The 12157-nt window shown below is 46.4% G+C and overlaps 1 protein-coding gene across 3 annotated transcripts in view; it reads left to right on the top strand.

Moving 5' to 3' along the window:
• Positions 1 to 12157, top strand: part of rims3 (regulating synaptic membrane exocytosis 3) — a 266178-nt gene that overhangs the window by 219234 nt on the left and 34787 nt on the right. For all 3 annotated transcript variants that reach the window (XM_072548628.1, XM_072548629.1, XM_072548627.1), the window contains exons 4-5: positions 5544 to 5685; positions 8049 to 8161. In XM_072548628.1, coding sequence (XP_072404729.1) covers positions 5544 to 5685; positions 8049 to 8161 — 255 coding nt within the window. The remainder of the gene's footprint in view (positions 1 to 5543; positions 5686 to 8048; positions 8162 to 12157) is intronic.

The raw sequence follows: 12157 nt of genomic DNA, 5'->3' as shown, positions 1-12157 counted from the left end.
TGGTTATATTTTTTTTTCTTTTTTTTTCTTTTTTTTCTTTTTCTTTTTTCTTTTTTTTTCTTTTTTTTATTTATTTTTTTTAAATTATTACGCTCCTGTTTTTTTTGTGCAGGTGTGAGACACAGTGAAAGACACAAGGTGCACAAATCTTTATTCAGTTTCCACCACCAGGAAGAAAAGAAACACCCGAGTGACCTGTGACAAGCAGTACCCTTCACATCAAAGGGCAATGCTATGTGATCAAACAGTGAAGGGGAGGGCAGGGATTAAATCAAAATAGAGTTGGACGGGGAAATAATGCACGCCACTCCCTGCGGATCTCCTGGTTATATTTTTTTTTTTTTTTTTTTTTCACAACTCCAGGGTGTCAGTGCACACCCGCGTGCTCCTTCTCCAAGGACACCCGGGCCAGCATTCCTATTTAATTTTTTTTTTTTTTTTCTTTTTTTTTATATTTAACCCCCACACTACCGCCTAAGTGCGGTAGTGCTTATTTTTATTCCCCGGCACCCATAGTGTGTGTGTGCGCAGGTGTGAAACACAGTGAAAGACACAAAGTGCACGAATCTTTATTCAATTTCCACCACCAGGAAGATAGGAAAAACACCCGCGTGGCCAGTGACAAGCACTGCCCTTCAAACCACAGGGCAATGCTGTGTGATCAAAACAGTGAAGGGGAGGGTAGGGACTAAATCAAAATAGAGTTGGACGGGGAAATAATGCACGCCACTCCCTGCGGATCTCCTGGTTATATTTTTTTTTTCTTTTTTTTTCTTTTTTTTCTTTTTCTTTTTTCTTTTTTTTTCTTTTTTTTATTTATTTTTTTTAAATTATTACGCTCCTGTTTTTTTTGTGCAGGTGTGAGACACAGTGAAAGACACAAGGTGCACAAATCTTTATTCAGTTTCCACCACCAGGAAGAAAAGAAACACCCGAGTGACCTGTGACAAGCAGTACCCTTCACATCAAAGGGCAATGCTATGTGATCAAACAGTGAAGGGGAGGGCAGGGATTAAATCAAAATAGAGTTGGACGGGGAAATAATGCACGCCACTCCCTGCGGATCTCCTGGTTATATTAGACAGCCAAGGCTTTCCTGATTGGCTCAAGTTAACAACCCCAATCAAGAACTTTGTCAATGACGTCCACCTTGTCCCAATCACTACACATGTCAGCCATATTTCTGTGGGTCTGGAGTTACATGTAGGCCAGGTCAGGTAAAGATGGCAATTTCCTTCACATTAGTGAATGTGACGGATTTTACCAATAATTTCTTTTTGGTTATCATTAGACTGCTGATTCCAGATATTTGTTGACCCCAAATTCCACCGTCTGCCATAGCAGCATTTGAACCCAGGTTCTCAGAACATTACCTGGGTCTCTGAATTAATAGTCTAGCGGTAACACCTCTGGGTCATCATTTCTCTTCTCTTACACCTCCTGACGGTATGGTTCCATGCTGGAACCACCTGGTTGCTCATGCTCAATCACAGCACACTGACCTCTGAAGGTAGATGGGCACCAATATTGGTTAGTTCTCCAGCAATGTGTGCGTTCATGTACTGAGCTCAGCATGTGGTTGCATTGCTAACTGTCCATGATAGAGCTGCTCAATGACTCAGGCTGGATCTAAAGGATGTACCCTCAGAGATATGCTTGGAGTCTATCAGATTTTGTAGAACAGCACACTGTGTGGGCAGCAGACACATAGGAACACCATCATCTCTCCTCCAAGCCAGACACCATCCAGACTTAGAAACCTATAACCATTACTTCACTGTTGCTAGGTCAAAATCCTGGAACTCCCTTCCTAATAGCACAGTGGATGACCCCATATCCCAAGAACTGCAGCAGCTTAAAACTCACCACCACCTTCTCAAGGGCAATTAGAGATGGGCAATAAACAATGACCCTGCCACTTTCCTATTGAGTTGAATAACATTATTGGGGCAGGAACCCAGGCTGAATGAACAGTGTCCATTCTGAATCTCAGGACTGAATTAAAATTGACAGCATTGTGAGTCTTTAAGGTTACATTGTGTTCTTTGATGTAGCTGGCTATGAGAGCTGTGGAGTTCCTGACTATCCCAATTCAGATACCTTCCCAATATCACCTCAAGCACTCGCATTTCAGTTCCAGCTTCTTTCAGAGAAAGTCATAAGTAACAGGAGCAAGAGTAGGGCCAATCAGCCCCTTGAGCTTAATCCAACATTCAATTAGTTAAAGACTGATCTGGTTTTGGCCTTCACCTTCCTGCCTGCTCCCCCCTTCCCCCAGCCCACATCCACCAATTCCCTTATAATTAAGGATCTGTCCAATAACCAGGTAAATCAGCCTTATCATTGTCTGAGTCACATTTAAAGGCAGTTTGGACCAAAGACTTGTTGGGCCAAAGGGCCTATTTCCATACTGTAGGGAATCTAATCTAGTCTTGTAGGACCAAGCCTAGGAGAATTTAAACTTTGGGTGGCACGGTGACTCAGTGGTTAGCACTGCTGTCTCACAGCACCAGGGTCTCAGGTTCAATTCCCACCTCAGGTGACTGTCTGTGTGGAGTTTGCACATTCTCCCCGTGTCTGCGTTGGTTTCCTCCGGGTGCTCCGGTTTCCTCGCACAGTCCAAAGATGTGCCAGTCAGGTAAATTGGCCATGCTAAATAGCCCATAGTGTTAGGTGCACAAGTCAGAGAGAAATGGGTCTGGGTGGGTTACTCATCCGAGGGTCGGTGTGGACTGGTTGAGCCAAGGGGCCTGTTTCCACACTGTAGGGAATCTAATCTTTCTATCAGGTGTGATCCTTTCGCAGAAACCATTTCTGCCATCTGATGTGGGCTGGTGTCGATCTGGTTTTGAACTCCAACCAGTGCTGTTGTTGACACCAATGTGGGGGGTGATGGAGTTGACACAAACTCAGCTCTTTTTTGGTGGATCTTAAGTCCACATCATGATAAATGTCACACACAGTGAGGAGAAAGGTGATGGGAACAAATTCAGAACAATTCTATCGAAAGGTGAGTGTGAAGTGTTGCTACATTAATGATTGGAGGCAGATGTTCACAGGTAAAGGGACGGCTGGAAAATGGGAAGCCTTCAGAAATGAGATAGCAAAAATCCAGAGAAAGTATATTCCTGTCAGGGTAAAAGGGAAGGCTGGTAGGTATAGGGAATGCTGGATGACTAAAGAAATTGAGGGTTTGGTTAAGAAAAAGAAGGAAGCATATGTCAGGTATAGATAGGATAGATCGAGTGAATCCTTAGAAGAGTATAAAGAAAGCAGGAGTATACTTAAGAGGGAAATCAGGAGGGCCAAAAGGGGACATGAGATAGCTTTGGCAAATAGAATTAAAGAAAATCCAAAGGGTTTTTACAAATATGTTAAGGACAAAAGGGTAACTAGGGCGAGAATAGGGCCCCTCAAAGATTAGCAAAGCGGCCTTTGTGTGAAATCACAGAAAATGGGGGAGATACTAAATTAATATTTTGCATCAGTATTTACTGTGAAGAGGATATGGATGATATAGACAGCAGGGAAATAGATGGTGACACCTTGCAAAATATCCAGATTACAGTGCTGGATGTCTTGAAATGGTTAACGGTGGATAAATCCCCAGGACCTGATTAGGTGTATCCGAGAACTCTGTGGGAAGCTAGAGAAGTGATTGACAATAGACAATAGACAATAGGTGCAGGAGTAGGCCATTCAGCCCTTCGAGCCTGCACTGCCATTCAATATGATCATGTCTGATCATCCTTAATCAGTATCCTGTCCCTGCCTTATCTCCATAACCCTTGATTCCACTATCCTTGAGAGCTCTATCCAACTCTTTCTTAAATGAATCCAGAGACTGGGCCTCCACTGCCCTCTGGGGTAGAGCATTCCACACGGCCACCACTCTCTGGGTGAAGAAGTTTCTCCTCATCTCTGTCCTAAATGGTCTACCCCGTATTTTTAAGCTGTGTCCTCTGGTTTGGCACTCACCCATCAGGGGAAACATGTTTCCTGCCTCCAGAGTGTCCAATCCTTTAATAATCTTATATGTCTCAATCAGATCCCCTCTCAGTCTTCTAAACTCAAGTCCAGTTGCTCCAGTCTTTCAGTGTAGGGTAGTCCCGCTATTCCAGAAATTGACCTTGTGAACCTACGCTGCACTCCCTCAATAGCCAGAATGTCTTCCCTCAAATTTGGAGACCAGAACTGGATGTGGTGGAGGCTGATACAATTGCAACATTTAAGAAGCATTTGGATGGGTATATGAATAGGAAGGGTTTGGAGGGATATGGGCCAGGTGCTGGCAGATGGGACTAGATTGGGTTGGGATGTCTGGTCGGCATGGTTGGGTTGGATTGAAGGGTCTGTTTCCGTACTGTACATCTCTATGACTCTATGCCGTGTATGTGTACCATGTTTGTCTTGCAAGGTTGTTTGCAAGGATAAAGGAAACTGGAAATCCTGGCCTACAGGAAGGCTTTTCCTTAGGAGCAATTCCATGGCAGCTCCATTTCTGGAACAGATTGCTGTCAGCTAACACATCCTTACGATGTAAATATTCCAAGTGTTCATTAACCTGTGTAAAGCAGAACTCTGTCTGTGACCATCTGTGCCCTTGTCTTCATCTTCAAATTAAATTAGATTGCTGTGTCTCCGGATCTCTTGAAAACAAAGTGGGAAATGAAACACAAGATGATCTGTTTGTGGGTGTTAGGCGGACCAATATTCAGGATATTTTTAAATGTTGACAATTCTATTCATAGAACTCACTGTTAAATACTTTGTCTCCTCTAAGCAATGAAGAGATTTTGTTTCCCATCTGCTAAGAGTTCAGTCTCTGATACACAAGCTGGCAAATAGTCAGTCTGTTCCCATATTCCATAGCAGTCTGTCCTGTGGCTTCCATCCTGTGGCCCTCCACCTTTGAGCTGAGCTAAAGGAAAGGTTGTGCTTTTCTCCAGGAACTTTCATGGCCACAGGACTTCACAAAACATTTTCCAATCAATGCAGTATTTTTGAATTCATCACTGCTGAGTCCCTAGAGGTTGGAAGCACAGGACATTGGTGAACCTGTGGCCTGGTACCCCTAGGCCATGCTAGATTTGGACCCAGGTACCATGCTCTGTTACCCCTAACTCTGCTTTCTTTGCTCCCTGGTACCCATAGTCCTTTTATCCTTATCTCATGGTACCCCTACATCCTTGCACTCCTACGCTCTGTCACCCCTGTGCACTGCTAAGTCTCCCAACTGATACTCCTGGTCCCTGGTTTCCCCCACACCCTGTCACTCCAATGCAGAGCAAAATGAGACTAGTATTAATTGGGCAATATTAACGTGATATTATTGGGGCAGTTTATGACTTTATTAACAGAGAGTGAGACTAGTATTAATGGGGCATTAAGACTGGGTATAAGTGGGGCAGAGTGAGACTGGGTATTAATGGGGAAGAGTGAGACTGGATATTATTGGCCATGGTGAGACTGGGTATTAATGGTGTATTGACTGAATGAGTCCATCTGGTGGTGCTAAATTTTTCCATCTTTTACCTTTTCAGAGGCAGCTCCAAAGAAACTCCGAAGCAACATCCGAAGGAGTACGGAGACTGGGATTGCTATGGAAATGAGAAACCGTGTGACACGGCAAGGCAGCAGAGAGTCAACAGACGGCAGCACCAACAGTAACAGCTCCGATGGCAAGTGAGTATCCGGCAAAGGGAGACAGCACCTCAGCAGTGCAGGCGATATGAAAGATGTCCCATTTTAGCAAAAGCATGTCGACTTTGGTGCTGTCTCTGTTTATAATCTGTCAGAGTGGAGATGGTGTGTTCCTAGAAGCTATATTGGTTTATTCACTGCATCCTGTTGATGTCCTGTCTTTGGTCACACATTAAAAACAGTCACATCTTTTCTTAAAAGTCACAACAACTTTAATATTTACGTAATGTTACTTGGAAGAAATGGAACAAAATGGAGCTTATCAAACTTTAAATATTGAATAGGTTCTGGAGAGTTAATTTTCCCTTTGCAATAAATACCTTCCAATTATGAATAAATGTTTATTGTTAATATCTAAAGTATAAACTGAGGATGTTGCTGTATTTTCTAAGATCTGGTACTTGTCAGAATGGGAAACAAAGAGTCTGGTGCCATGGGAGAGATCCTGCAGTGCTCAGCCACACTCCCACAGTGAGAGGAAACCCTCCTGGACCAATCAAGGGAAAGGCTTATCAATGTGACTTATGAATGAACAGTTGCTACAGATTAACCCTGATCTTGTGCTGCCTCAAGGGTTCAATGGGAGGTGCACAGCTTCCCTGTGTCTCTGAGATGCTGCCCAGCTGTTGGCTGTGCCAGGGGTTGGTGGAGAGGCAGTTTCTCATTGTCAGACACTCTGTGCCCAATCAAGGCATCAGTGTGGGAGGTGGAACCACTAAAGTCACCCCCAGGCTTGTCTCACAGAATTCCTACAGTGTGGAAACGGGCCCTTCGGCCCAACACGTCCATACCGATCCTCCGAAGAGCATTCCCCTGCCCTGCACCTAGCTTAAACTTCCCTGAACACTGTGAGCAATTTAGCATGGCCAATTCACCTAACCTGCACATCTTTGGATTGTGGGAGGCACCCAGAGGAAACCCACGCAGACATGGGAAAAATATGCAAACTCCACACAGTCGCCTGAGGCTGGAAGTGAACTCAGGTCCTGGCGCTGTGAGGCAGCAGTGCTAACCACTGAACCACCATGCCGCTCCCTGTCTTTGACCCCCTTCCCCCCATTCCCCTCACCCCTAACCATTTCTCTTCTACCCCCAATCCTGCTGTCAATCGTTGAATCAGGAAATTTAGCAACCAATCCTGGTGAGTATTAGCCAGAGCCATGACCAATCCAGTGCAATATTGGCAATGAGGCTATTCCAGCCTTTGATTGGCTGATGGCTCTCATGGAGGGGGGGGGTGGGGATTGCTAACAAGATTTGGTCAGCTTCAGATGCTGAAGGAACCAATGGGATGGAAACAACTGTTTGAACAAATCATCATTAATCTTCCTGCCATAGATGCATCTGTCCTTGACCGTCTCAGTAAGAATGACAACCTCATGGTTCTTATGGGGGTGGAGCCCCATCTTCACATTGAGGAGACTCACCATCATGTTGCGTGATATTATCACTGGAATAAATGTTCAAGGTTTTGAGTAGACCTAGCAACTCAAGCCCATGACCAAGCAACCAAGACCAAGCAACTCAAGGGCATCCATGGAGTACTGTGAGCCATCAGCAGCAGCAGAATTGTATTAGGCTGATAAATGGCAAATAATATTCATGCCATGGCAGGTAATGACCAGCCCTAACAAGAGAGAATCTAACTATCTCCCCTTGACATTCAATGGCATTGCCATCACTTTATCCCCCACTATCAACATCCTGGGGACTAGAAACTGAACTAGACCAGCCATATAAATACTGTGAATGCCTCAGCATGTGAAGGACTGGGAATCCTGCTGCAAATAACTCACCTCCTGACTCCCCAAAGCCTGTCCACCATCTACAAGGCACAAGTCAGGAGTGTGATGGAATACTTCCCACTTTCCTGGATGGGTCCGGCTCCAACAACGTTCAATAGGCTTGACACTATCCAGGACAAAGCAGGCTGTTTGATTGGCACCATATCCACCACGTTCAGCCTTCACCCCCTCCATCACTGATGCACAGTGGCAGTGACATTACAAGGTGCACTGCAGCAACTCACCAAAGATCCTTTGGCAGCTCCTTCCAAACTCATGACCCCTACCACCTCGAAAGAAACTGGCCAGCACGGGCCCACCACCGCACTCAGGTTCCCCTGTCAACCATATACCATCCTGAATCAGAACAATATTGCAGTCCCTTCACTGTCACTGACGAGTGAAACCTGAGTGAACTGTTCAGTAAACACTCACTAATCCTTTCCTCTCCAAAACAGTCATCAAGTTCTGACTGCACCCAGAATTCCTGCATACAGTCTGATGAAGAATACTCAGGACTGTTTGGAGCAGTTTCTAATCATTGTTTCTTGTTTTTTGCAGTTTGGTTTTCCCCACAGCACGATTGGGAGCAGATGGCCAATTCAGTGATTTTTTGGATGGAATTGGCCCTGCACAGCTTGTGGGGAGACAAACATTGGCAGCACCTTCCATGGGTAGGTTCTTACTCCATTCTACCAACTTGTTAGAACAATGTCTGATAGTATTGAGGCTTCACTGTCCATCTGTCCACCTCCAGCTGGAGTTCCCAATCCATCCGACGAGCTGTGTGGAACTAGAGGTTCTCTCCATTTAGAAATCATCCTTTTGATTGCAAATGTCTGTCTACAAAGGAAGCATAGGAAATATCAAACCAGTTAATGTAGTAACTAGTTAACCCCACATCAGTTGAGAGGAAACAGCGAGAGAAATGAAGGATTGGGAGATGGAGGACCTTGAAGCATTCCACTTCATCAGAGAGAACCTAACAAATCTGATTGGACTAAATTTTCCTGTCAGGGCTAATCAGAGTGGGATTGCCACTCTTTTCTTGTTTTCCCTCTCTAACCCGGAGCATCATGAACGAGCCAATTCGAGCCTCATGATCAGACAGCCTTCAACAGCAAAGCACAATCAGTGCGAGAGATCGAGCCACACCTCCTGTGTACAGCAGCAGCAGCTTTATTCCAGTGCTTAAAAACCCAAAGCCTCTTTGATAGGCACAGAACGTGTGTAAGGTAGACGGGTGAGGGGCACAATGGCAGGTAAGTGGGTGAAGGGATGGAATGGGAATTGGGTGGGTGAGTGGGTAGACTTGGTCATTTAGGAGGGGTTTGGTTAATGATGGGGGTAATGTTGGCAAAGTGTTGGGCCAGGCAAATTTTGAGTCAGTTGGCAGTTGGGGAGGGGGCAGTTGGGAGTTAAGGGGGGAATTATGTCAAAGGGGCTGTCAGATTAGAGATGTGTCAGGCTGAGTCTGAAGGGGCCTTGGTTTAGGGATAGATATCAGGTCAAGTGAGACTAGCCATGGTTGAGGTAGTCCATGCTGGTTTTGGGGAGGGTGCTGGGTTTTCCAGGTGGGATGAATTAGGTTGTAGGAGATGTGGCGGGAGGCTTGTATCAGGCCATTTGGGAGTGATGCTGAGAGGTAGGTAGGGCTGTTGGAGGGGCTCACTTTTACAGTTAATCAGGAGGTTAGACAGGTTATAAACCTGTAACCATTCATAGGTAAAGATCCAGGTCAAAGTGGATCACTACTCTTCATTGAGCATATAGAATCCCAACAAGGCCCTTCAGCCCAACAAGTCCACACCAACCCTCCGAAGAGTATCCCACCCAGACCCATTTCCCTACCCTTTTTTTACCCCTGCCGAATGTACTTAATCTACACATCCCTGTACACTATGGACAATTTAGCATGGCCAATCCACCTAACCTGCACATCTTTGGATTGTGGGAGGAAACTAGAGCACCCAGAGGAAATTCACACAGACACGAGAAGAATGTACAAACTCCACACAGACATTCACTCGAGGTTGGAATCAAACCCAGGTCCTGGCGCTGTGAGGCAGCAGTGCTAACCACTGAGTCGCCATGCTTCAGAACCTCTGATTTGAATCGGAGACTTTTTCAATCAGTTCCAGATGCTGGTTAATTGCTGATCAGAAGGTTAAACGTCTGGAGCAATTCTCATGGAGTCACTGTATTGCAGCTTCTGAAGGATCCTGAAAGCAACCTGTGAGGTGAAAATGTGTTGCTGGTAAAGCGCAGCAGGTCAGGCAGCATCCAAGGAGCAGGAGAATCGACGTTTCGGACATGAGCCCTTTTTCAGGGATGAGGAGAGTGTGCCAAGCAGGCTAAGATAAAGGGTAGGGAGGAGGGACTTGGGGGAGGGGCGATAGGTGGAAGGAGGTTAAGGTGAGGGTGATAGGCCGGAGTGGGGGTGGGGGCGGAGAGGTCAGGAAGAAGATTAGGAAGGTGGTGCTGAGTTCGAGGGTTAGGATTGAGACAAGTTGGGGGGAGGGGAAATGAGGAAACTAGAGAAATCTGAGTTCATCCCTTGTAGTTGGAGGGTTCCTAGGCGGAAGATGAGGCGCTCTCCATTTCTATCTCGGACGACCGAATCAACACGGACATTTACTATAAACCGACTGACTCCCACAGCTACCTAGACTACACCTCCTCCCACCCTGCCCCCTGTAAGAACGCCATCCCATATTCCGAATTCTTTCATCTCCGCCGCATCTGCTCCCAGGAGGATCAGTTCCAAAACCGTACAACCCAGATGGCCTCTTTCTTCAAGGACCGCAATTTCCCCCCAGACGTGATCAACGATGCATTTCCTCCACTTCCCACTCCTCCGCCCTTGAGCCCCACCCCTCCAATCGCCACCAGGACAGAACCCCACTGGTCCTCACCTACCACCCCACCAACCTCCATATACATCGTATCATCTGTCGTCATTTCCGCCACCTCCAAACAGACCCCACCACCAGGGATATATTTCCCTCCCCTCCCCTATCAACGTTCCGGAAAGGCCACTCCCTCCGTGACTCCCTCATCAGGTCCACACCCCCCACCAACCCAACCTCCACTCCCAGCACCTTCTCCTGCAACTGCAAGAAATGCAAAACTTGCGCCCACACCTCCCCCCTTTCTTTCCTCCAAGCCCTCAAGGGACCCTTCCATATCCGCCACAAATTCACCTGCACCTCCACACACATCATTTACTGCATCCGCTGCACCCGATGTGGCCTCCTCTACATTGGGGAGACAGGCTGCCTACTTGCGGAACGTTTCAGAGAACACCTCTGGGACACCCGGACCAACCAACCCAACCACCCCGTGGCTCAACACTTCAACTCCCCCTCCCAATCCACCAAGGACATGCAGGTCCTTGGACTCCTCCATCGCCAGACCATAGCAACACGACGGCTGGAGGAAGAGCGCCTCGTCTTCTGCCTAGGAACCCTCCAACCACAAGGGATGAACTCAGATTTCTCCAGTTTCCTCATTTCCCCTCCCCCCACCTCGTCTCAGTCCCAACCCTCGAACTCAACACCACTTTCCTAACCTGCAATCTTCTTCCTGACCTCTCCGGCCTATCACCCTCACCTTATCACCTTCACCTTGACCTCCTTCCACCTATCGCATTTCCAATGCCCCTCCCCAAGTCCCTCCTCCCTACCTTTTATCTTAGCCTGCTTGGCACACTCTCCTCATTCCTGAAGAAGGGCTCATGCCCGAAACGTCGATTCTCCTGCTCCTTGGCTGCTGCCTGACCTGCTGCGCTTTTCCAGCAACACATTTTCAGCTCTGATCTCCAGCATCTGCTGTCCTCACTTTCTCCCAGCAACCTGTGAGGGCATATTACTGCACTCTGCTTTGCGACCAGAAGATCTGTGTATTTTTTTGATGAGATAACGAGGTGAAACATAGCAGGGTGTCTCTGGCTGTTACTTCAGTGGAGCTGTTTAATAAAGTCCCTCATTGGAGTTGAAGCTCATGGGTTGGCTTAAATACAATCCTTGGAGGAGGAGAGAGAGGGGCAGGAGAGAGCAGAGTAGGAGAGCATAGAGGGTGAGAGTGTGAGAGAGGGAGAGGGAGAGAGCATGGAGAGGGAGAGCACAGACAGAGAGAGCATGGAGTGGGACAGAGTGCAGAACAGAAGAGAGCAGTGCAAGAGAGACCATGGAATAACTCGGTTTAAATTAATCCTACCTCTAGCCAATGCCCACACATCACCTCTCCTCAGAATCTTTCACCTTTCTCTTTTACAGGTTGTTCAATTATTCCACAGATCTTAGAAAGATATTTTTAAGACAACTCTACAACAACATGACTTGTAATGCTTTAGTATGAGAGTTCACCATCTCTGTATACTCTCTCTGTATACTCAGTCATTCCACAATTCAATCAATTATGTCAGTAATGTACGTAAAATCTGAGTTAGCACAGCACCCCCAGTCTGTATATGCAAGTCTGAAATATATTAGTGGACAAAGTGGTCAGTCACCTTCCAGATATCTGACTCAACATGTAGTAAGTTTTTTGTGGTATATGTTACATCAGTGAATATATTGAAAAACCCAGTTAGTAGCAAGTAGTTATAGGAGCAGAATGTGGGTACTGGAAGGCTGCAGAGGGGAGTGAAGACACAGAATGGGGGGTTG

This window comes from Chiloscyllium punctatum, chromosome 27, assembly GCF_047496795.1.
Source record: "Chiloscyllium punctatum isolate Juve2018m chromosome 27, sChiPun1.3, whole genome shotgun sequence".
In the NCBI taxonomy this organism is placed as follows: domain Eukaryota; kingdom Metazoa; phylum Chordata; class Chondrichthyes; order Orectolobiformes; family Hemiscylliidae; genus Chiloscyllium; species Chiloscyllium punctatum.
This window is presented reverse-complemented; position numbering and strand designations above follow the sequence as displayed.